Below are 27,150 nucleotides of genomic sequence, written 5' to 3' on the forward strand. Positions count from 1 at the left end.
TCGATAAACTATTAACACACACCGTAAATTGTATCGTTTATGCTGAATATGACAATATTTTAGAGATCGATTCTATGCGTCAAGTTATTTTAGATTACAATTCATAAGATGTGCGTAACAGTAAGAACGAACGAACGAATCACAGAACTCTGCAACCTCCCTCTTTTTCGTTAAAGTTCTGCGTTGTATGCAGGAGGGAGAGAGGGAGAAACCGTAAAGAAGGGAGAGGGTCTGCCTATATAACCTCTCCGGATTTTGAAGACTGTTAGTTAATCTCTAGTATTTGAGAAAGAAACAGTAGATAGCTACAATAGATTTTATTATTGATATCCAAGCTTTTCACGATAAAGAAGGGTTATTTTTACCCAAGGAGATTGCTGTAATTGTAGTTGACCGTAATTTTATCGCTTATTGGATTGTGAAACCACCGTGTGATTACAACGAATTACCCAAGGGAATAATTTCGACTAATTCTTATCTTTCGTGTTATCATCACGGTATAGAATAGTACGATGGTGAGGCCGCGTTGGAGGACATTTACCCGTCGTTACGCTATATTGCCAGAGAAGCACACATAATTTACACACGTGGCTACCAGAAAGATAATCTTCTAGAGCGTATTTTGGGGAGACATATTACAAACCTTGAAGAATACAGCTGTCCATCCTTTAGAAACTTATCCAGTGTGGACGATCATATTTTCATGTATCACGGAGGAAAATCTGAATACCTTACGTGTGCATTGGCTTACACATTCAGAGTGCGCTCATGGTTGAGAAAGGCCTTATACGGTCACAGCGCAATCGACACGAACGAGCAGAGAAAGAAGAAGACGAGCCCAATTGAAAAACCTCCTCGAAGAGCACTCGTGGATGGTGCTACATCTTCGTCGTCGTCGTCGTCGTCATCAGGGTCGTCTGTAGCACCTCGTAAAATCAGTGTCAACAACAACAACATCAGCAAAATTACTATTTCAGTTACTGCCACACCTGCCGAGGTTATCGAATCTTGTTTTGCTGTCATTGTTGAAGAAGAAGAAGCTGCTGCTGCTAGTCGTGCTCGTGGTACTGGTGGCGGTGGTAGTGGGGCAAATAGAAAAAAAAGAGAGGGAGAAGTAGAAGAAGAGCCCTACTACTCGAAACCTTACGATGAACTCACTACAGATTCAGCAGGCACTGAGGGGCATATGAGCACAGACCGTCAGTCTTCCCAGCAGACCGGTTACCCAGGGTGTGGACGAGACCGGTCGCTATTATTGCTAATACTCAAGAACATCATCTACCTGGTGCTCACTGGATAGCAATTTTTGTCGACAAAAACGGTCATGGCGTTTATTTCGACTCCTACGGTATACAACCAACCGTATCGTATCACCTTGACGGATTGTGACAAAATTGTAGACTATTTTCGTGGTCTACAAGCCGGTTGCAGAGTTTCAATTCCAATGTGTGCGGCAATTATTGTGTGGATTTTTCTAAACTCTTTTGTGGCGACACAGGAAGTAACGACAAATTATGCATGGTAATTTTCCGAAAAATTATGAAAAGTATAAAAAAAATAAATTTAAAAGTGTATCAAACTCATGTTCTTATTGCATTCAATCTTGTAAATCCGAATCTTGTAAGAAAACGAAAAGAATCTGACTTTTGTTAATTTACATTACTACGTATTCAAAATTTATGAGTGAATTATATAACCGCATGCATTCTAGATTTAAGAATTTCTCATGTATTACGTATATGTATTTTTAACAATCAACTGATTAAATACATTTTTTTCAAAAGAAAAAATTGTAGTTGTGTTTCAAATTATTTTTACGTGAAATACGTATGTTTATTTATTTCCTCCTCCTACCCCGTCTTAAATTTTATTAATATTCTTGTCAAGAAAAAGGTTAAAAGACAGAAAGAGAAAAACAACTTTGATAGATTTTTCGTTTACTTTTATCATTATTATTTTTATATGAAATGTATATATTATTAACGCAAAGTATCTGATGGCCAGATTGGATGATGCATTCCGGCGAGATCATTCATGGCTGTGTCAAATGCGACAAGCATTGGATTCACATGAACCATACCTACACCTTCCTTGTCCACACTGCTTAGAAATAAGTAAGCTGAATTGTCGAATAATCCTTTTTGTGCAAAAACGCATCTTAGAATACGGTTTACGGTGACCATAAAAAATATTTCAGCAGAACGAGGTGACCAGTGGAGACCATTTGTCGATATGGGCATGACGAAACCAAGTCCAGTTAAAATTGCTCGTGGAGGTAAGGCAAGAAATCGAGCTTCTAGCAGATAAATGCTACTTTCCTCGTTTGACTCAATCAGAGTCACACATGTACCATTATCTATTAGTCGGCATCGTTGCGGGCATCCTTCTTCGGTTACTCCTCCTAACCATCTTCCCATTATTTTCACTGCAATTATCGTGTTTCCCTAAAATGAAAAAAAAATTCTATCACTATATTATCGTAAAAAATAAATTTGGATTCCTCATTCTTCTTCTTCTTCTTTTTCTTACCGTGGAGTTTTTCCTTGTGTAACACTGGTGAATCAGATTTTTCCATTGAAATTGTAAAACTTTCTTCACAAAAATATAACAACGACTGTGTACTATAATAATTTAACATTTTTGCCTCCAATTTTACGTATGTGGCATCTTCTTCTATTAATTGTATATGGAAACAAGATGGTGGTTGAAACGCAGACACTCTCACTTCATGAACTGTATGAATCAAAGGATCCATGTCCCGTGCAAGAACTCCACGAGGATTCATGATGCAGGAGTTGCTACTTCTACAAACTGTCTACGTATGACAGATTTTACTAGAGCAAAAAAAAATTTGGTTTCTCCCCCTCTCTCACTCTCTCTACATCTATTGTTGCTATAGCGAACAAAATAATAGGGTGAGAGAGGAAAGGAGGGGGAGGAAATAGTGAAGAAAATCATACATGCTCTATACGAATTTTCGGTTCAGAGCGCCACTACAGGCGTTGCTTCTATAGTGGCGCATGTCTCCTTGTAAAATATTGGTCAATTGCAGTGCGAGAAGCGACTCCGCTGGTCATTCACCTGCGCCGGGGTTAAACAGCTTACCTGCGCGTCGCCTGAAGGATGCTACTATTTTATAGGATTTAAGAGATTGAGTAAATAAAATTGGATATAATTTTTATTGTTAGTTTTTATTCATGTATATAACCATATGGTACAGAATATCGATGATTAACAAATTGTCTTTTTTTTCAAAACAGCGCGACATTTTTTCGTTTGCTTAAAACTAATAATGTCATTGACTGATGTTCGACCTATATGGAAATTCCTAACATATATACAATTATTCGCGCCCTGATCCTCATTTACCTCCTCCTCTCCCTCCTGCTCCTCTGCGTCTATAATATCGAATTCGTGATTTTCCATCATCTCTAAAACAGAGTCGAAATTTATTTTTTGACTATTTTCGTAGTTGAGTCGGATGCCCTTTACTTTACACGTATCAAAGGTTTCGCCTTTGGGTGCACGCACTCTATAGGCGTAGAATTTCGGACCACCCGAAACAAAGGTCTCGATGTAAGAGCCCTCTCCGTACTCTTCCAGTTCATCCGTTAATTGGCCTAACAGAGACCCGATTTCTGGTTCGTACTCATCATGCTCACCCTTTGATACGTATATGACGGATTCGGTATCATAATACAGTACCCGCTCGCCTAAATTTTCGAGATATTCATACAATTTTAAACATCCTTGCACAGATGTGTAAGCGGCTATCACTACATTCGTATTTCGCGCCGAAGTAGCTACTTCTGTTTTTAACTTACTGGCTGCATATATTACATTCTCGTTAACTAAAACTATTCTACCTACTTCCTATTCCGGGCTAGTTAATAATTGTAAAAACTGCTCACTCGAATTAATTATTTCGTTGTTTGGCAAATTACCTCATTGTCCAAATTTCCCCCATAAACTATTTAAACAAAGTTTTGCAACCGAGCGCATGCCCGGATTTTTCTCTATTTTTTGAGGATCTAGATCTATACCCTCCTTTTCTTTATAATAGGCGATGTAAGCCGCTTTACTAGCCTCATCCGTGCAATTACGTGGCCAGCCCGAGCTCTCCTGTTTTAACTTTAAAAATAAGTTAAAGTAATCGGTAAACAATCCGCTTGTCGCGTCGTCTTGATTACCGACTTTAGGGTCGTACTGCGTTATCTCGTATTGCCAGATAACGCTGATATTTAAAATTGTATAACCGAGTTTTAAACTTTTTTTAATCTCGTCCGATACCCATGTACCGCTTAAGGCGCGAGCTTCCGGCGTTACGTGTGTACATGGGACTTTGCTCAAAATTTCACAAGTTCTGCATAAGGGAAAAAGTAACCGATTATGCAGACGATACGGTAGCACAGGATGAAAGAGTTTACGCGGCGGTAGAATCGTACATTTAACTAAGCCCTCAACACGGTCAAAATGTTCAAAATTTGGCCCAGTTAGTTCGAGACAGTCGGTGCTGTTATATACGCGCGGGTGTTTTATCGGAAACTTGCCTGTTTTACATACTTTATATAAGGTCGCAATGTTACCCGTGCGACCACCGTAAAAAGCATCTCGCAGATTGAGAATTTTATTATGAGCGATCGGGTGATTTTCGATTAAGCGCTTAAAAGCGTTTAAAGTAGCTATATTCGAATTAAAGTCATGCTCCCACATTTCAACCAAAATAAAACCATTTGATCTTATTTTAGCTGAAATTGCTACGGTACTCTCATACTTTTGATTGAGAGTAGTCCGATCTAGAAGAGGCGCATCGCGCCTCGTTGGATAGCAGATCGGACAGCCATGAAATTGGTACACTGTACCGGTTTCTGGATTTTGAAGATCCGCTAAAAACCCGTCGACTTTTATGCGACCGAAAAGGGTGTACTCCCGTCCACGCCCGGCATGAATGATTTCCCTGCCTACCTGCTGCTCAACCCATAACAACCACTCTACGGCATTTTGGCTATGTCTATCGACGCGCACATAACCTTCGTTGCTTATAAGACCTATCAAATTATCTTTTAGGAAATTACGGGCATAAGCAAGAGAGCACGAGCTAGCCAAAGTCACGCTTTCCGTGAATGGACACAGATTAGCGCAATCTAAAAATATATGTCTAAATTTTAAACAAGCTAATCGTAAGACAGTTACATCTTGCACACAATAAGAGACTATTTCTCTTCACATATTGAACTCTTCTCTAATTGATACTTCATTGTACCAATTAAAAAAGTGTTCACGCTCCTTGTAGCTCATCGCATCCGGTGCCTAATATTCGGCTGCCGGATAAGGACCTTCGTAATCCGCGTTATCATCTATATTAAACAGATGCGGGAAATATCCTTTCTTTGCTTCTTCCGGCAGACCGAACGAAGCTGTCAATGCGGCAAGTTTCATAGGCATAAAATTTATGCTATCTATGAATTTCGTTTTACCGAAACTTATTAAAATTATTTTTCGTCCTAATATTTAATTTTTCTTAATTACATAATTAAGCTCGGAACGCTACCGGATTCTTTCACAATTCGATTCTCTACAATGTCACGTAGAACGAATTGTGAATCAAATCGCTTTTGCGTTATGCGCAATGCAGATGATGTTTTTAAAATTAGTTTTTTTCCGCAAAACTAAATTTAAAAAGCTAGAAATCGGCTCTTTTGTGAAAACATGGTGGCGAAGGCCACAATAATTGTAAAATTGCATCGTTTTCATTTAAACACGACGAGCATGCAAACTGCGCCACGCATAAATTTACTACGTGTAGGTAAACGCTATTTTCACCCTCTTCTCTTAGAACGGTGTTTTGCGTCGTCTCGAAATCATAGAAGACGAAAAGAGTTTCCGGGTGAAAATTTGTTGTTGTCGTAACTACACCTGAATTTTTTTTAGAGGTCTAATTTGCATGTAGCAGTTGGCATTTTTCTCATGACTGCTTTACAATTCGTACAGTACATATTTTTGCAATTATGTTTATTCGAGTCAATGTCATAAACATAATGACAAAAAGTACAATACTTTACGGATTGACAAATTGAGCGTCGCGCATTTTTCGATTTACTCATCGTGTACGAGCCAGGAGCCTTGTGATTTGCGAAGCACTGTGGGTTTTTAAACTCACGGTGGCAATCGTCACAAGTTATGGCCGCACCGGACACGCTGGTGAAGTATTGCACGGTATGCAAAGATTTTCACATTTATGATGAAAAGGCCGCGTATATACTGTGTTACAATCTTCACAGTAATATCGCTGATGCTTTTTCACACATAACGCAGTCAAGTTTAAAATCCTCTCTTAAAAAAACGATGGCCTTTGTTGTGAAGCATTTAATACGTGATTATGATTGGTTGCTGGTTGGTTGCCTAGGCACCGAGATCAGAACCGCGCTTTAAATTCATCCTCCTCTCTTAAAAAAATGATGGCCTTTGTTGTGAAGCATTTAATACGTGATTATGATTGGTTGCTGGTTGGTTGCCTAGGCACCGAGATCAGAACCGCGCTTTAAATTCATCCTCCTCTCTTAAAAAAATGATGGCCTTTGTTGTGAAGCATTTAATACGTGAATATGATTGGTTACTGGTTGCTTGCCTAGGCAACGAGATCAGAACCGCGCTTTAAATTCATAACCCTCAAAACAGTCATAACTCATAACCCTGGTAGAAATGTTTGAGGTGTTTAAAATGAAATGTGGAAACCTTGATAACAGATAAAATATATGTAATATAACTAGCAAGAAATTTTAGTAAAAATTAATCATTACCAAGAGTGTGTAGTATTACAACATGTGTATTGAAAAGTGGCACCCTAACCCTATTTGAAGTAGTAATAAAGAGTGTGAATATTATTTAGTTTTTTTTTTTAAATATCAGTGAGAAGTTCAATTAAAAGAATAAAGAGTTTGAAGATATACTGTTTCTCTGTGCCCAAAGTCGCCCACGGTGAGGTTTGAGAGGTGAATTTAAAGAAAAGTTCAGTATCTGAATCAGTAAGTTTAAATCTATCATTATACAATGCTCTTTGAATTGTAAAAAGGCTACTAGACAACTAAAATATGACACTGCCACTTCCTATGCTACCTAGAAATATGTAACCTAGATGATTCTGATTTAACTGTTTTTCTGGTTTCTAGCATATTTTTACACGGAGAAAGTGATAAATGTTTTGGCTTTTTTGTCAAGGTTCGCCATTCCACTCGACCCAATCATCGGCATTAGTCCCTAGTAATTCCATGCACGCCTCAATTATTGCACTTGCTTCTGCTGCTGCGACTGGCGGCGATAGTGCAACACGGCCTGTAAACCACAAATATTTTAAAATGTGCTACACGTTTAAAAACAAAACAAAAGAAAAGTTTATCAAGAATCATAGAGTTTACTTACGGTTTCGCTCTGCAAGCACACGCAATGGACCTCGATTACGTGTGTAGTCCCAATGGTGACAAGCTTTACACACTTGGCCGGCTAGTCGAACCAGCTCTTCATTTTTTCTATACAGTGGGTAGCACCGGCCTATTTGTCGAGGCCGTGCGTGGCTGAACACTTTTTCTGTGATTTTCAGCAAGCCACGCTCGCTTGCTTGTTTCACGCACTTTTGCCACTTTTTTGCACAAACAATCTCTCCACGTAATAATTGTTGTCCAATAAATAGTGAACGAGACGCCACACAATTTTTCGGAGAGACATTTTTAGTCTTAGACACAGAACGTAGTTTGCACTGCGCAAGCGAAACTCAGAGTGACCTCTAGATTTTCCCGAGATCTCGTCCACCCTCGAAAGAATTTTATTCCTCAGTGTAAAACAGTTGACATTTTTTATACACTTTCCACAATACAGGTGCATCAGTGCCCTTTTTTTACATAATACAGGGATGCCCTGAGTATCCCCTCTTCTGGACCTGTGGCTCACCTACGCTACCACCACCACTCTCACGCCAAGTCAGGTCATCCCTTGTATTGGACCGCACGCGCCCCCCTTCACCCTCTACTCTGAACCGTTTACCACCAGTATCCGGGATTTTCTCGCAGTGACACATCCGTACACAGTTTACCTCTCGCTCTATCCAGTTACTCGATCTTTGTGGAATTTTTTTTTCATTGACGTCCTAACTGGAAAAACTCTCCATTTTTTTAACCTTGTGCATCGCTGTAAATTCACTGTGCAGTTCAAGATAGTGCTTTATTTACTTTATTCAACAACAACATGGCTGAAGCTATCTTACTTGCAAACCTGGAAACGCAAGATGTTGTTGCCGAAGAATTCAACAGTGAAAGAGCAAAAAATTACAGTCGTCCGCTTCTGTTTGCCTCTAAGTATCTTCTAAACAAGTCAGGATCGAAGAAACTTTATACCGTCTTGGAATACGATGATTCCACACGAAAATACCAACCGATTATTGAACTAAAGAATACTCAATATTCCAGAGGGCTCAGAATCGATATCGAAAGCTGGCTTGAAGTAGAAAATAAACTAGAGGATATTTCGATGTATTTGAAATGAAACAGTGTTGCGTTATGTATTCAACAACAAGAACGTATAAAGCTGAAAAAATGGACATTATTCTAACTACTTCATACAGGATGAAGTCAGTGATGTTCGTGCTCCAACAACAGCTACAACAAACTCAAGAATCTCTTTACGTCCAAAAGAAGAAGAGGGCCTTGATGCCATCAATAATACTGCAGAAGCGGACATTTGATGGATTATTGAACATTGTAGTGTGTGTAAATGAGCGTTATAGGCGTTTAGAACGCGTATTGAATGAAATTAATGAGTGCAAAAATTTGTTACGCGACGAACTTGCTGAAATTTTAACGTTGTATGACTACCATAATACTGAACGAAGCTATGATATTATTAAAAGCATAGTTATTGACAAAAGAAAACATTTTAAAAAACTCTTACCGAACAATTCTTGTTTTCTTGATAATTATTTTGAAATGATTTTCACCGAAATGATAGTACTTCATAGTGACGTTTTTCACGATGAAGTTTACAATATTTTCTGTAATCAAAATGCTCAAAAAATATAAATAAAAAATTTATTTACATAATTTTGCTTTTAAAAATTTTTAAATTTCACCATCCTTCTCACAACTACCCGATTATTTAAAAAATGTTCTATTGAAAACATACTATATACATCAATCTTTAGTACAAAAATTAATTTTAACAAAGCTTGTAAAATAAAAGCCTTCAGTTTTATTTCTCCGAGAAACACACATAATAGCATTTCTCTCATTGCTTTTTCTCATAGCTTTCCTCCAAATCGCACAAAATTTCACCCTGTCAAAAAAAGGGTCTATCCCTCTATACATCATGTAGGAAAAAAATTCTGCTGCAGCTCATTGCTTTAACGCCACTTACGTAGCTCGGTATGCTATATAAAAAAAGGGTCAATGCCAATGTCGTAGCTAGCCAACAGATAAACGCACTTATTGTCCTTTTCATTGTGAAAATGACCTCCTGTAGCGCGGGTGCGATCCCTACACCCGCACGGTCCCTACAGTACCCCCCGCCGGGGACGCGCCGCCGCACGTGCGACGCTCTTACGTCATCACCTCCCACCAGAGAGGCCCAACTAGACTTGCACCGACGAGCCATGACGCCACCCTCCCCTCCTTTACCACCCCTACCTGTCTGCCTGGGCTTGCCCCTCTCTACTCGCGTCACAGCGCGTGACTGTGTTGATTTTCCTGAAATCAAAAAAATATCAATATTTCCCGTTAGCTTTTCGCACCATCTCTACTGGGCTCAAAAATACACTATTTGATGGTTCAATTATTCCTGCTGCGAGCATAATTCTCACTTGCTCGTACATTTCTTCGTCTAGTTTTCTCGAGACCGAGAAGTATTTCTGTTTTATCGGTCTCGTTGACTGCATGTCTATTGTATGTTCGCTATCGCACCCCTTGATCTCGTGTAAGAACTTGTAAAAGATATTACGTAATATCTTATGTAAGATCTTGTACACAAACTTGTATAAGATCTTAAATTTATATTTGATTAATATATGCGTCTTGGCAGAGGACATGGCTGGCATCGCATAGAGGAGCAAACAACACCCGAGAAGAGACGCAATCCCAAGACTCCAACGTCTTTACAAAACATCTAAGAAGCGGGCAGTACAATAAATTGTCACATGTCCGAACGGGACCTGTGAGATAGATAAAACAGCAGTCTGTAATCATTTCAATAATTTAACTGCTTGCAGAGACGGAGGAGAGGAGTGGTCTGATCTATTCGATCGGAAGAAACCATCTGCAGCGAGTAACGAGGCTCTTAAATACATCCTCTGGGACCGACGGAATCACCTACTAGGATCTGACAAAAGCTGATCCTGGAGCCTACGTACTCACCGCGATGTTCAACACCATCCTGCGTCTAGAAACGTCACCAACTTTTCTTGAAAAGAGTCGAACACCATCTTTCTTCACAAAAAAGGCCTCGGACGTCTCAAACTGGAGATCTATTTCCCTCGGAGACACGGTAGCCAAGCTCTTCGCTGCGATGCTGCCAAGCGGTGACAAATATTGTGGGACAAACGATGTCGCAGATGCGGTTAAGACCTCAAACGCTCTCTCATGTGCTGAATCACTGGCGCCCTCACTCGGCGGCGAGACAGAGCCGGCACAACAAACTGCAGGACAGGCTGGTAAAAGCAGCTAGTAGTTGCCCCTGGACTGTCAAAGTCAACCATACCTTCTAGGGCGTCCATGGCTTAAATGCGACCCTTAGATCTTCCATTGTCGTTCACGATGATGTCAACCGTCTCATCGCCGTCGCTGTCGTCACTATGCCGTTCGAGAACCACCTAGATTCTTTCAACGGCGCCCACCAGGAGATAAAAGCCGAATATGCATCTCTGGCTAATCGACTGACGGACAGTGGCTTCAGCGTCACGGTGGAGGCCTTCATAGTGGGCGCCCTGGGCGCGTGGAACTCAAGAAACAAACAGGTCTTAAGCCTCCTTAACATCAGTCAGTATTACGCGGCACTGACGAGGAGACTTATGGTGATTGATGCCATACGATGGTCCAGGGGCATCTACGTCGAACATGTGAGTGGCATCAGACAGTACTAGACTGTACTATCGATTAAAAAAGTCTGCTTGTATCTTATTTATTTAACTGTGTAGCGTCCTACGAGTGTAGTTGTCCCCGTCCTAATTTATTAGTATTGTCTTGTGTAGTGTTTATAACTGTGTGCACGTCTACTACTAACTTGTTTACTTATTAATTTATTTATCTTATTACTCTTATATTTATTTATTATAACCAGAGGTCGACTGCTCAAAATAAGCATGGTCTGGCAGGCCAAGCGCCATGTTAATGACCCCGTTTTAGAGGCAGTTATTTGATAAATATAATTTTTCTTATCATGAACGTAAGATCTTATATAAGAACTCATGTAAGATCTTACGTAGATTCGTAGGTTCATGGTTGCAAATCTATGATATGATCTTGTGGACAAGATCTTATACTAGATCTTATCTCAGATCTTGTGAAATAATTTCAATAGGGATATAATGAGAATTAACCAGTTCAAAAAGATTTTTACACGGAAAAAGAAAGAATAATTTTAATATCATGTAGATAACTTGTATCTGATTGTATACTAAATAAGAAATTTTTTTAAGAGAAAAGCTTCCTCCTGGATCTTTCGCTTTCCTCAGTGTCAGTGGCGGGTTTGCGTAACACATGCTACAAATTCGTAAACGATACTTGTAATCTAATAATAAGTGAAACATTTTACACAGCATGACGGTATCTTTGCACGAGCTCTTTAATAGTGTCACTTAGGTCAGACGTATCAAGTGGCGCGGGAGCGCCACGAAGGCGAGTTTGAGAAGCAGACGACGCCGCGGCGCCCGTGACACTATTTACTTCTATATTGGTATCTCGAATTTTCAATTAAGGAAATAAATTATTTATCAGTCACGTACCCAGCTAATTTTGATAAATGTTTATACTGGTATGCCAAACTATGATTTTAAACCAAAATATCAGCAATAAACCAGCTTTAACATAATAAACAAGTATGCAGGTGAACAAAAATGCTGAAATCACTTGCTTAATTTTTCTTCAGCCCAAAAAGTGGTAAGACCGTTAAGTTAGCTGCGTGCAGTTTGACCGAGTGGTTAGACTGTGAAGTTGGCCGTACAAGCTATTGAGCCTACATTGTCTGCTACTCTGCTTGAATTATAAATGTGTGCTCCGTAGTATTCGGTGTTTTGGTGTAAAAATCTTTCAAGGAAGGTGTCTAGATAAATAGGGTGGCTGATGACAACGTCTAGGTGGTGCGCTCCGTGGTTTTTGGTGTTTAGGTAAATAAATCATACGAGGACGGCATCTACCCTGGTAAAAAATAACTTATTAAATCCGATTCGAAAGATAATAGGGTTTAATTGAATTTCTTAATCGGAAATTATCGAATTAAATGCTATTTAATCGATTAAAATCTATTTAATCTGATTATAAGTTTTAGTCGGTCTTAATCGGATTTAAACAGTTGTGTTTTTAAATAAAATGTTATATTTGTTGAAAAATACAACTGATTGAATCCGATTAAAACCGACTAAAAGTTATAATCAGATTAAATAGATTTTAATCGAAGGTGTCTAGATAAATAGGGTGGCTGATGACGACGTCTAGGTGGTGCGCTTCGTGGTTTTTGTTGTCTAGGTAAATAAATCATACGATGACGGCGTCTAGGTGTACAGGGTGGCCGATAACGAGTTCTGGGTAGTTCGCGCCGTGGTTCTTTGGTGTCTAGGCGTAGAAATAATTCGAGGGTGGTGTATATCAGAACAATCAGTGATCTCATGTTAGTGATAAAAATGTTACAAAAAAGCTTTGATCTAAAGGTGCTAAATATGCTTATATTTTATTTCTACGACGTCGAATATGAAATACTCAAAAAAATTTACTAAAAAGGATTGAAATCTCTAAAAAAAATTAACTTTTAAAAAAGTAAAAAGTTAGGCAAGTTTGATATATTTCGCAACAAAATTACAGATTGAAAAGTACTAAGATCAATCAAACAAAGTCAAGTTTATTATATTTAATCGTGATGAAGCAAGGAACAACTCTCAAGATAATTACTACGTAACTTGCCATGCCCGTTTCATTGTACTTATGGTGTTTGTATGACGTTCTAATACATAAAAGGAAATTTTAGTTGTTCACCAAGAAACAAAATTAAACGGGCATGGCAAGTTACGTAGTAATTATCTTGAGAGTTGTTCCTTGCTTCATCACGATTAAATATAATAAACTTGACTTTGTTTGATTGATCTTAGTACTTTTCAATCTGTAATTTTGTTGCGAAATATATCAAACTTGCCTAACTTTTTACTTTTTTAAAAGTTAATTTTTTTTAGATCCTAATATACTGTAATTTTAGGTCTATTTCTTGTAAAAATTTATTTAATTAATGTAAATTATTGAATATACAGCAAAAACCTTTTAAATTAATAATATACATATATACATAAATATATCATTTTGGTAATAACAATTTTCACCAGTCACTTTGAGCTTTTATTTTTCCACTATGCTTTTTTTGCCGAGCTCTAGAATTCTGAAACCAAACTTGAGTGACTCTTTTACTAAGTCCTGTAACATGAGCTATACGCTCTAAGTCTTGCCCATCTGGATTACTATCTAATTGAAAATTAGCTTGTAGGACTGATAACTGCTCTTCAGTAAAAGTTGTTCGCACGCGCTTAGTTTTGTTTCCTTTGCAGCTATGTTCAGAATCACAATCCTCTGATGATGAAGTATTATTTCCTTCGACAGCGTCTAAATAATGAGCTTTACATAATAATTTCGCGTCAATTAAAGCAAATTGTTCTCCTGTTGAAAGTTGACGAGAACAAGCATCGCAAGCAAAACAAGCCAAATGATAAACTCGATCTCTTGCACGTCTGACCCAATCTCCTGAGCCAATACTGCGACTACACTTCGCGCATCTAGCACCAAAGTTTCTGAAAAATTTAAGGTTAATAAATTAGTTTTGAATTTGAATATTTTACAAACGATATATGTATAAATACTTAATAAAACTTGCAATTTTGTAAATATTAATAAATTTGTTTCAACACGTGCATGAAAAATGGCCTTTTTCATGCATGATAAACCAATGGACAATCAAGTTTCTCAAGCAGCGGGAGGAAAAGTACTTTTTGTAAAATATGCAGGGTTTCCGCGTTTCTTAGACCTAAAAAGCGGCTCCAAAGTGACCTTTTTTTGACTGCTTTTTGAACAATTTTTTAATAATGTGCGACGTTGCAAACGTCGCAGCCGTGTCGATACGGGGGATCTCAGTCGATGCGGCCAAGCCCTGAGTGCGCGGAAGAAACAAGCGAGTCGGCTTGTTGTTTTCGGTGCCGGCCTGTCCTAGCTAGCCTAACTAGCTAACGTTAACGGTTAGCTAGCCTTGTCCTAGGCTAGCTAACCGTCAACGTCGGCGCGAAAGCGAGCATCGTTGGGGCGAGAGCAAGCCTCGTCGGCACGCGCGCTGATTGGTTCTCCGCATGTCGCGAACCAGGCCCGACGGGCGTGAGAGGAGAGTGAACGCGAGAACGAGCGAGAAATGCGCCAGTCCTCTCCCGACTGTCAACGGAGCAGGTCGGTGTCTGGGAGAGTCCGTGTGTTCTCCTTTGCTCGTCGACCCGAGAGAGAGAGACTCTGCGTGACCACGTTGTAGGGAAGGGCTGGGCGAAATACAAGTGCAATAAACTATAACTATTGTGTGTGATTATTTTCCCTTGACCGAAACGTGACGATCGCGCCAAATTCTATGTTAAAGAAAAATCCTAGCGCATGCTAGGTTCTAGGTGTTGCGCACCTGTGTTGGGAGACACAGCGTCGCAAATGATTGAAACATGTACTGACACATATACGAATATCGTTATATGTATCATATATAAAACTAATTTCTGCTTATAGGCACAAAAACGCGGAAATTAATACATGCGTTACAAAAACTATGGTGTGCACCCAGAGCTAAGCAGGTTTTTTGACCTTGTGTGGATATTGTAGAACTCGTCTGCGGCTCGTAAGTCGTAATGCAATCTTCACGGCTACTTGACACTTAACCAGGGGACATTTCACCAGGTGACATTTCACTAGGGACATTTCGCCAGGATGACATTTTGCCAGGGCGAAAATAAAAGTTTGTCAAAGAAAAATAGCTTCGTTACCGCAGTTTGTTTCTAGTACTAAGTTGCTTTAGTGACTCGCATGCTTAAAAAAATAAACATCCATTACCGCCCTGGGTTTGTTTTGCAGTTGGTTCAAGTACCGAGTTGTTTTAGTGACAGACTCGCATGCTTAAAAAATAACCATACTCACCCAATTACCGCCCTCGGTTAGTGTTGTAGTTGGTTCCAGTACCGAGTTGCTTAACCCAATAACCTAATAAGTAAAGATGGTGGGTAAGTACGCTTCGCGACCTGCTATTTTTATTTGGGTTGTTCAGTCGACTTGCCCGCCATCTTTACGTGGGTTATCGGGTTAAGTGGTTAAGGAAAAGTGGTTGTGCTGCATTTTTGTTCTAGTACCGAGTTGATGACTTGATGACGCGAGAATACCTCAACATCGCCAACTCGGAGTTGCACTAAAAAAAATCTTTCTCGTAATCTCTCAATTGGTATAGTAAAATATCAACCTACAGAGTTGTCCAGGTGAAGAAATGCGTTAAAAAAGCATTATATACGATTCCTGGCGAAATGTCGCACCTGGCAAAATGTGATTCCTGGCGAAATGTCGCACCTGGCAAAATGTGATTCCTGGCGAAATGTTGCACCTGGCGAAATGTGATTCCTGGTGAAATGTCGCACTGATGAAATGTCGTTCTGGCGAAATGTCATCTTGACGAAATGTCCCTGGCGAAATGTCGCCTGGTTAAGTGTCCTTAGGTGAAGTGTCCAGATGCGATCTCCACACTCGGTCTAAAAAAAGCCTATTTTACACTCCTGGTATACAATATACTATTATTCAAAGCTTCACTATAGTAGTCACTTTGTTTCCTAAAAAGCAGCTTTTTATTCTCTCGTATATTTTTTGTCCCGCAGTTGCGGGAATAAAGTGACTTTATTCCGGCAAATGCGGGAAGAAAATATTGCTTCTAAAAATTTTTTAATTTTGTGAAAAAATTAATAAATTTGTTGAAAGATTGATAAATTTTTTGGAAAATTAATAAATATTTTGAAAAATTAATAAGTTTTATTAAAAAGTTAATAAGTTTTATTAAAAAGTTAATAAATTTTATTAAAAAGTTAATAAATTTTATTAAAAAGTTAATAAATTTTATTAAAAAGTTAATAAATTTTATTAAAAAGTTAATACATTTTTGGCGATGCCGGGTGGCGCCCGGACAGGGCCCTACACTGAGAAATCCTTCGGGCAGTGGCTGCACATAGCATGAACAGCAACTGTACTATGAGCTTCGCCCGGCAGCTCTCCCAATTTCAGGAGCGCTACTGCCCCGCTAGCTGTTATTCTGTCGAAATTCGACGGTTTCAATGCGACAGCAGCGCCTTACGAGAGAAAAGAGTACTAGACAGGAGCATTACTGCACTATTTTTGGGCAGCAACTGCCCTAAATTTGTGGAGAGACAGTGCCTTTACTGCACGATTCACTCGGGCCAGGGCAGCAGCCGCCCCAAGAATTTCTGAGTGTACCATAGACAAAAGGGGAGCCTCACTACCCTTTCCTGGATGCTTTTTGAAGACGACTTGCGCTGTGGTAGAAGGCCAGAACTCAGGCCTGCGAGGCATAGAATTTAGAGAGAAAGATGAGTTGAAGAGTAGATAAACAAAAATTATTAAAAGAAACAAGATAATACGTACACTTACGAAGAAAAACTTTAAGACTTCAGACACCCCAAAAAGTGTCAATGAAACTTATTCCCCTACCTAGAAAACAGACGACAACATCAGTCTGGAAAACACAAGCACAGGCGCCATGGATGCGGCTACTTTGAGCACAAGGAAATAAATACTCTAAGTTTGAAATAAAATCCAGACATCAGAGGAGAATAGTAAGAAGAGTTATAAGCAGATGCGAGAAAAACTAGACACGGTGGACGCAGTAGTGTCAGTTGCGGCCAGAAGCTGGTCAAACATGAACAAGTAGCACTAAACAAGAGTAAGGAAATGAGTTTTAAACTAATGCTGAGCCAAATTGAAACTCCAACGGGGCTGCAGCTTATCGAGAAGAAGGGCAAATCGATGCAGCCGGTAATAACGTTGATCCCGACAAAATAGTCAACAACAAGAATGACGTTGGTTAAATCGGGAATGACGCCAAGCAAACGGAAGAAAATGTCTCCAAGCAAACTGGAGGGGCATCCAGAGAGTCACAAGAAGAGAATGAAGAAAAATAATTAGGAAGCCTCTGGGGCAGGCTGATTTAAATCCTCGATGCAGAAGCTAACAGAAGAAGGGGAAATGCTGTAGCAGGGGGTAATCTCTCTCTCTCTCTCTCTCTCTCTCTCACTCTCTCTCTCTCTCTCTCTCTCACTTTCTCTCTCTTACTCTCTCTCTCTCTCTCTCTCTCTCTCTCTCTCTCTCTCTCTCTCTCTCTCTCTCTCTCTCTCTCTCTCTGCTCCTAACCTACAAATCTGCGTGGTTTGGCTTGGCTTGTTTTCTCACTTGCATAGCGTCTCTTTCTCTCCGCAATCAACATCGTGGCGACATCTGCTGCATCGTGGGAGAACTTTCAAGGCGTCTTCACACTGATCGAGGTCGGTACTTCCACGCTCTTTCCACTAACGCTCCATCTAGCCGTAAGAGTCACAACACCTACTCTTTCACTCCGTCGATAACTTATCATCCTCCTATAAATATCTGCTTTACGGACTGCCAGTAAGTTATCGACGAAAAATGAGTGCAAACGGTGAGAAGAGTGTGGAAGTGCCTTTTCAATCATGCAGTAGCTGTAAACAACCCATACAGCACAAAGACCACAAAAAGTGTGAATTTTGTGGTGTGTACTACTACGTCAAGTGCCAAAACACCATCAATAACGAACGTTCCTCTCCGCGGTGTCTTTACATAGGCGTCCCGCAGGGTTCCGTCTTAGGTCCCTTGCTGTTCGCATTGTACATTAACGACATCGGTTTCTGCCTTGATTCCGAAGTTTCCCATCTTATCTATGTGAATGACTTGCAAATTTACAGTCAATGCCACCTCGAGGAGCTCGATTCTTTATCAAACAAGATGAGTGCTAATGCCGAGAGGATAATGGGCTGGGCTGCGCAAAACAAGCTTAAACTGAATGTTAATAAAACCAAAGCAATTGTCCTGGGCTCCCCTTACTACATAAATTTACTTCCCTTAACAGCTAACACTTTCATTAATATCGGGGGTGTCCAGGTCAGCTTTGAATCCTCTGTGCGTAATCTGGGATTGGTGCTTGACTCTAAACTCGCGTGAAGGGAGCACGTTACACAAGTGTGTAAGCGTGCTCACTCACTAATGTACAGGCTCTACTTTTTCAGAAAGAGTACCAATCTCAGGTTACGCAAGCATCTTGAGCAAGCGCTTGTATTTCCGATCATCGACTACTGTTCTCTTGTATACTGTGAACTGACGCAGAGGCTCGTGAATACAGGAATTCGGTACATCTATGGTGTAAGGAGAGATGAGCACATCTCCCCGTACAGGCGGGAGCTGCAGTGGCTAACCACTGCCGGACGCAGGAAGTACTTCACAGCTTATTTCTTACGTAAAATGTTTAACTCGGTCGTACCATCATACGTACTGGCTTTTTTTGACTTCGTCACACTCCGGCCTGTGAGGGGCGAGGTGGCACCTCTGGAAATTCCTGATTTCGCGACGGAGACGCTGAGGAACTCGTTCCATATTAGCGCTTCATACTTATGGAATAACCTGCCATCACACATCAGAATCACTTCATCCGCCGTCTCTTTCAGAAAACTTGCTAAGGATCACTTTTTTCAACTTGAAAACACATAACTTGTACACACTTCACGTACACGCACACACCTACTTTCTCGATCATTCCATCTTCACTATCGCCACACATTCACACTATACATACTCTAAACATGCCTCAATCTATTGTTTTTTGTTATTTTCTTACTTTGAATGCTGTAAACTTACAATCGTACAATATACTACCGCTCAATCTCCTTCTCGATCCCCGCACTCTCCACTTACTCTTACCTCGTGGTCGCGCCAGAGTAAGGATCACTTACACTCGTCTCCTACGGCTCCCGCTTCCGGATGGACCTCCTCCCGTCCTCGCACGTTGTCTTCCTCGGCTTCGCTCTCTGGTACTCTCCCGTCTTCTCCCTCGTCAACGTGACGCTAGACCTCGAGGCTATCGTTTTCTTCCTCGGCTTCGCTCCTTCCCTCTCGTCTCTCTCCACACCCTCCACACTCTCGCCCGCTTGCGAACGACCCGCTCAGCGAAGATCTCTACTCCCACTTTCTCAAACTCCACGATAGACTCGTCTTCTTCTTCGCCAACTCTTTGCTCGGAGGGCAGTAAACTCCCCGACTCGTCCGCCTCCCTCTCACACTCCACATCTACTGCGGCGACGAAGGTCTCGGTGTTGGCCGACGTCTCTATGGGCATCAGGCCACTGGGAACCTCGATCATCTCCCCGGACGGCATCAGCTGATCTCTCGCTCCTGAGGGTGGCGGTGCAAATCTCGCTGGCCCGCCTGCAATTCTAGCGGTTGGTTGCTGAGTGACGATCGGCCGCATCCCACCGGCGCAGGGCCTTTCCTTCTGGACTCGTCCTCCAGCTGGTGCGGCCGCCTCGGGGTTTTCCTCGTCGCCGTTGAGTAGCAGGTCCTCCATCTCGCTCTCTTCGACGGCTGACAGGCCACACAGGCCAAACTTCCACACCATCGGAGTACCCTGCAAACTTAAAAGAGAATCAGGCGCTAGTCACGATTTGCAAGAGCTTCGACGAGGTATCCACCGTCGTAGCTCCGACACATCCACCTTCGCTATCCTCCTACTCGCGTCCTGTCCTGGTCCCGGACCTAGTCGATAGACGGTCGGCCCCAACACTTCCTCTATGACAAACGGCCCTTCGTACTTCAGCACAAGCTTAGCCGAAAACATTTTAGACGCGTCTGATAAAGGGTGTGTCTTACGCTCTACTAGATTTCCCACGAAAAACTTCACGTCCTTTCTCCCCTTATTATACTCCCGTGCTTACTTCTCGTGCGCGTCATCTATGTGCTTCGAAACCAGATTTTTATCCTATCCTCCCAGTCTCTCGGCTCTATTCTACTTACTCCCGCTCTATCCTCCATCTCTCTACGTAGACTAGCCACCGGCTTCGGATGCCTCCCGAAATTTAAGAACGCCAGCGAAACTTTAAGAGACGACTGTACGGCCGTGTTGGCCGCATACCGAAACTCGTATACGTGTACGTCCCAATTTCGATGATCCTCTTTAACGAAGCTAGCTATCATTGTTTTTAGCGTACTGTTACTTCTCTCTACCGGATTAGCCTACGGATGATACGGCGGCGTCGTTACGTGTCTAACCCCATACTCTTTCAACACAATCTCCAGGTATTTATTATCAAACTCCTTCCCATTATCCGACAAGAAGTACTCGGGCGTCTCCCATCTGAACAATATTAACTCCTCGAACGCGCGCTACTGTTTTCCCGTCTGCTTTTCGAATCGGTTCAACCTAAACCCAACGCGTAAATAAATCCTGAAAGACTATTAAGTACTTATTTCGCGACTTACTCGGCGGAAATTTCATTAAATCTGCAGCCACGACTACCCACGGTCTCTCCACGATTCTTTTCCCTAGCAATCCTTGCTTTCCCGTCTGCGATACCTTATACTTCTGGCACGTTTCGCACCCTCTCACAAAATTATAAACATCGTGATAGAATCCTTTCCAATAATACTCTCTCGCTACTCTATCGTACGTCTTCTCCACCCCTAAGTGCCCTGACGACGGCGTGGAGTGCGCTTCTTCCATAACTCTTTCGCGATGCTCTACGGGCACGACCATTCGCCAATTCTCATCTCGATCGACGATTGGGTCCAGCATCGGGTCATTTCGGAATCTATACAACTTCCCGTCCTTGACTCTCCAGTTCGCGTATTCACCATCCCCAAAAATCTGCACAACTGCTTAACATTCCTCGGCGCCGGAAAATTCAACACTGGCTCTACCTTCTCCGGATCTGGTCTCAATCCGTCCTTATCTAGTACGAACCCTAAATATTGAATTTTCTCTACACAAAATGAACACTTTTTCTTATTTACAATTAACCCCGCCTCGTTCAACTTCCGCAACACGCGTTCCACATACTCCAAGTGCTCCTCAAATGTTTCCGTCGCGATTACGAGATCGTCAAAGTAGCTAAAAACGTATGGCTCCAACTCCGGTCCGAATAAGAAATCGAGTAAACGCTGCAGGGTCATAAGCGCGTTGGCGAGTACGAACGGCATTCTTTTAAATTGCCAGAGCCCCGAACCCGGTACAGCGAACGCCGTGTACTTTCGACTCTCCTTCGCTAACGGAATTTGAAAATACGCTGCTTTAAGTCGATTTTCGACAAGTATTGCGCCTTCCTCAACCTGTCGAAAATCGTGCCCATATTCTTCATAGGGTATGCATCTTTCCTCATTCGCTTGTTCACGTATCTATAATCAACACAAAATCGAAACGTCCCGTCGTCCTTCGGCACCCGCAACGGTGGACTCAAATAATCGGTCGCGGATCTCTCAATAATATCCTCGCCATATAACCGCTTAATCTCTTTTATGAACCACTCCATGACACTGGGCGACCGTCTACGCCAAGGGTCTCGCACCGGAGTCGGATCTATCATGAAGATGTGATGCTCGGCCATCCAGGTTATCCCCGGGCCCTTCAGCTGCTCGGCGAGCACTCTATCGATTACCCTCAGGACGTTACCCCTCTGCTCCTCGCTAATCTCCATAATTCCCGCGCACTCCGCAAAAATAACCGTATCCTTATTTTTCGTTGCTGACACAAAACCATGCCACGGTCCCTACCACACTTGCCAAAGTTTCTTCCCGTGTCTCGTATCAACATCGAACTCGTCGCAAAAATCCATCCCGAGAATCGCGTCATGATCGAGATCAGGTACTACTTTAAAGTCTATGCCTCTCGCATGCGTATCTATCTCTACTGAAGCGCGCATAATTCCCTGTACTTTGCTCATTTTTCCGGTTGCGGCACGCACTCGCTTATTGATAGGCTTAAACTTTTCTTTATATTGCTCAGCCACACGCAGCGAGATCATCGATAAAGTCGCACCAGGATCTAGCAACGTGAGGGATCGCTTCGCTCCTAAATTCAAGAACATATAATTTCGATTATCAGCTGCTACTCCGACCACGTCAACGTCTCCTTCCTCTCCATTTCCTCCGGACTCTAATTCGCTCGCGATACTCACAGTCAGCTTTGACCCTTGCTCTCCCTTCCCCTCGTTTTCACGTTATTTTTGCTTCGCTCCACGACTCAGTTCCTCAGCTGCTGTTTCTGCCGTCGTGCCCTTCTCTAGCACGTTAATAGCGTTTTCAATTACCAGTAGTCTCGCGAAGGCCTGCTCCTCGTCATCACTCGAGTAAATCAACTCCGGGGCTGCTTTACGTAACTTTCTCCCGCTCGGAAGCTCGCGCTCGCAAGGACTCTATCCCTTTTCGCGAAAACTCGTCCTCGGCCCACGCTGGAACGCCGTCGACGCGAGGCACTGACTCCGCAAACGCGCTATTGGAATCAAGCTGCCACAATCCTCTTTGCTTCAACAGCTGCTTGATCTCTAAGGAGTTAGACGTTCTCTGGAGTACGTTAGCCGTAGCACTCCCTTTCAGTGCGTGTGGGCCTGCCTCCGCCTCAGACGCCGAAGACGAATCAGTTGATTGTGCCCTAGAGTTGAAATGCACGATTTTCCTATTCTTTCTAGCACGCGCCCATGAACTCTCTTCCTCGCACACTCGTCTGCGCACCGCTTGCTCCACTAGCTTCCTTCACTCCATTAAAATTACTCGCACGAGCGTTATTCACTGGACTACTCGCTTCTGCTCGCGGCGTACCTCGGTTATCGCGATTTTGCGAGCTGCCTTTTAGCGACGCGGCCGGCGAGTTAGGTCGCACGAATTCGCTCGGGCCTGCGTTCTGAGCAGCCACTGCAGCGAATGTGAGATCGGGCTTAACCTCACTCGACACACTTGCTCGTCTCTCCCGTGGCTCCACTACACTGCGACTTGCTCGCGCTCTTCCCCTTGCTACTCCTTTTCCCACCCGCTACGTCCTCGACTCCAGCAGCTTCGTCTTCTTCGTCCTCCTGAACCGCGGTGACTTTAGGCTTACGCGGTCCCGTGTATGCGGCGCCAGGCACTCCCATCTTGTTGGCGGTCGGCGGCGGAAGGTAGCGCGTGTCGAGATCCTTCTGTCGCTCATACAAAAGTACACAATGCTCTATGTCGTCCAGCGACTCGGTCACCTTATCGCCTATCGCGTGGCGGTACTTCATGTGAGTTATCCCGTAAGCTAACTCCACTTGCTCGCGCTCGGACGGAGGGTGCTCAATTTGCTCCAGGAACTCTTCCAGATCGTCCGCTTTCTCATCCCCCGCAAACTGCGCGATTCTCCAACTCTTAAGAGTTTTCACGGTCTGTAATCTCCGATTCGCTAGCCGCGCGCTGTCTATACTGTAATCGTCGCTTTCTCTCCTATCGTTGTCTACACTACGATACGCCGGCCTAGTCTTCTCTCTCACTCCACCTATATTTTGCCTCGATTTTTCCTCCCGACCCCGTCTCCCGTTCACTAAGCTGGCTCTCCGACCGGTCACTCCACTTATAGCCCGCAATATACGCATCTCTATCTAAATCACTACGTCTCGCCGCACCTCCATACTCTCCAAATTCGGCTATAAAGGCACGCTTCGCCTTGACGACCGGACTGAGCTTGGAGTCGAGCTCCGGATTTCGTCAAATCCTCAGCTGGCGTATACCATCGCGTATTTATATTCACCTGCGCTAATATGGGGTTCGCCGGAGTTGCAAGCCCCTTTGTCTCGCCTCTCACTCTAATCGTTGCACCATTTGTAGCCCCTCCCGAAGCCAGGGTGAGCCGCTGTTGTGGTCCCGCAAGCCCTGGTTCCTGTTCGTCATGCATCTCTCGGCCCTGTAGCATATGCACCGAATAATGAATGTACTGGCACACGCGTGCTTATCATCACCCGACGCATCGTGTAGCTCAAATTCCCCTCTCAGTCCCTGTGCTCTAACATCCACTGAGATGAAGCCCTAAAAGCGCTGCCGTCGCTCGACTCTCCTGACTCTGGCAGCGGCGCTTGTCCCGCGTCATCGATAACTTCTCGCTTTCGACTCTCTCGCACGTTGAGCTGCGCGGGCTGCTCTACTACCAACTATGCCGGGACGTCTACTATATACCATGACACTTAATCAGCGGTCGGATTGCTTTCATGAATTATCGCGCGAACAAGTCTGTCCCGCAAAGACTCGATGACCCCCGGGATACTGCAGCGCCTCTCCGTCAACTCTGCTATCAATACGGCCGGCGGCAGTAGCGCGACTTCGAACTTAATCATCCGATTATGCCGATCTTTTAACACTTCCCTCATCGCAACATCGTGTCTCACCATGATCTCGAATCTCTTTTTTGCTCTCAGAAGCTCCGCGTAGCTTCTCCCTTCCCTCGAACTCCACTAATCTCTCTCTCTAACCGCTCGAATTCCTCGCTTAAGTAAACTCAGAAAAGGTGGAAGCATGCAGTCACAGTATATGTATATAAAAAATATTTTGTATACTTACTCTAGCCGCCACTATACTCTCTCAAGCTATTCCCAATTCTCTCTACACAGCACACTTACACTAAACTCTCACACCACGGAACTCGGCCTCTAATATTTCAAACAACAATATTCCGATCGCGATCTAACCTGGCCCCACGTTGGGTGCCATTTGTGACAAATCCGCAAACAAATTTTCCCTTTCGTTATGCGGCCCCTTATCCGCGTCACTATAATTTATAATCCTCCAGATCCCGGCCTGGATCTCAGAGAGGGGACCGCTGGATCAACCCGAATCAGGATATTCGGGAATGTCAGAAAAGGCGTAGATGCAAATACAGTTAACTCTCTTTCTTTATTTCGGTCTTTAGTTACAATTAATTTCACCGCGATACAACACTACAGCTCTAACCTTCTTCTTCTCTCTCTCTCACTCTCTCTTTCTCTCTCTCTCTCTCTCTCTCTCTCTCTCTCTCTCTCTCTCTCTCTCTCATTAACGCATACACACTCTACCACTCAATCTCCTTCTCGATCCCCGCACTCTCCACTTACTCTTACCTAGTGGTCGCGCCTGAGTAAGGATCACTTACACTCGTCTCCTAGGACCTATGGACCTCCTCCTGTCCTCGCACGTCGTCTTTCTCGGCTTCGCTCTCTGGCACTCTCCTGTTTTCTTCCTCGGCAACGTGACGCTCGATCTCTCGACCTCGAGGCTGTAGTCCACTTCCTCGGCTTCGCTCCTTCCCTCTCATCTCTCTTCACACACACCACACACTCGCCCGCTTGCAAACGACCCGCTCAGCGAAGATCTCAGGCATCAGAAGGCACTCTAGCAAGAGTTGGTCTTTGAAATAAAGGACCTTGATATGCTCACCTCTGAGCAGGATATAAAAGATGCCCTGCGAAGGAAGTTCACTAAAGAATTCGGAAAAAATAAACTGGTGGACGAGACTGCGACAAAAACGTTGCTAAAAACCTACGGAGATACGTAGACTGCTGTTATTTAGCTGCCAGCCCAGATGGCCCGACAAGCAATCTCATGAGAAAGATCAAGTTGGGTTGGGTAAACTGCAGAATAAGGGAGATAAGATGAAAGAGACTACCTGCGCGGAGAAGATGAAGTAGAAACTAGCGGGCCACACGCAGCCTTACGGCCGCGGTGGCTTGCCGCCTTGCATCGCTTCGCGTTTTGCGTGTATGGCACGACCGCTGACGCTCGCGCTGCGCACTCGCTCGATCCACCAGTGCTCACGCTCGCCTCAATATTGCAATCAATTAGAGCTTTTGGGCCAGATAGGACGTGTCACATCGAAATTGTTATTCAACTATATTTACCTAAAATCGTTTCTAGGGTTGTTATTTATGTATAAGCGTTTTGAAAAAATGTTTGTCACAGTAAAAAGTTGTGTTTTTAAAATATCTACAACTTTTACATTTAAGGTTTTTATGTAAAATGTATAGCCCCAAAGTTTTATGATAAATATTTATTTATTGCTATAAAAATCGATTTTTACCTGTTAACTCGAATTAAAAGCATTTTCACGCTCAACTGTCAGTAAAAAAAGTTGTATTTCCTCGAGATTTACAACTTTTCTATCTAACTTTTTTTTGTAGAATGCATAGAATTTGAGTTAGAGCCAAAAATCGTTTTTAGCGATTTTTGGATGTGACCGCATTCTGCGTATACATGCAGAATCAAGCCCAAAATGAATTTAGCTCCTCTCTATTACGAGAGGACTTTGCATACAAAATTTTAGCCCGATTGACAGAAGGGGCAACAGTTGTAGGATTCGCAGATGATATCGCAGTGGTGGTAGTAGTAAAAGAGAAGGATGAAATCGCAGAAATCGCTAAAGAGGCTATTCGAATAATTCATAAGTGGCTAATTGAGACAGTTCTAGGGCTTGCTAGCCATAAAATGAAGGCTATCCTTATATCTAGCCAAAAGAAAATGGAGACGATAACGTTAACGGTGGATAGACATAAGATTGTTTCCCGACCAACTATTAAATACCTAGGCATCACTGTAGATGCAAAATTGACATTAAAAGAACATCTAGCTAGTGAAAGATAGGTCAGCAAGAGTTAATGCTGCTATATCACACTCAATGCCAAATGTAGGAGGGCCAACGCAGAAACATAGGTTACTCTTAGCCAGTGTCATCACATCGATTATTTTGTACAGGACTCCAGTATGGGCGAATGCCATGTTGGTAACAAGTTATGTACGAAAGATATAAACAGTGTATAGGAGAAGTGCGTGAAGGGGCACGTCGGCTTACCGTACGGTATCGGACGATGCGATCTGC

At 42.7% G+C, this 27,150-nt stretch overlaps 1 protein-coding gene across 5 annotated transcripts in view; it reads right to left on the reverse strand.

Moving 5' to 3' along the window:
• Positions 1–13,443: 13,443 nt before the first annotated feature.
• Positions 13,444–27,150, reverse strand: part of LOC107980969 (LIM/homeobox protein Awh) — a 172,727-nt gene continuing 159,020 nt past the window's right edge. For all 5 annotated transcript variants that reach the window (XM_031926002.1, XM_031926005.1, XM_031926003.2 and 2 more), the window contains one exon: positions 13,444–14,023. In XM_031926002.1, coding sequence (XP_031781862.1) covers positions 13,558–14,023 — 466 coding nt within the window. In that variant the 3' untranslated portion in view covers positions 13,444–13,557. The remainder of the gene's footprint in view (positions 14,024–27,150) is intronic.

Source organism: Nasonia vitripennis, assembly GCF_009193385.2.
Source record: "Nasonia vitripennis strain AsymCx chromosome 3 unlocalized genomic scaffold, Nvit_psr_1.1 chr3_random0007, whole genome shotgun sequence".
Taxonomy (NCBI): domain Eukaryota; kingdom Metazoa; phylum Arthropoda; class Insecta; order Hymenoptera; family Pteromalidae; genus Nasonia; species Nasonia vitripennis.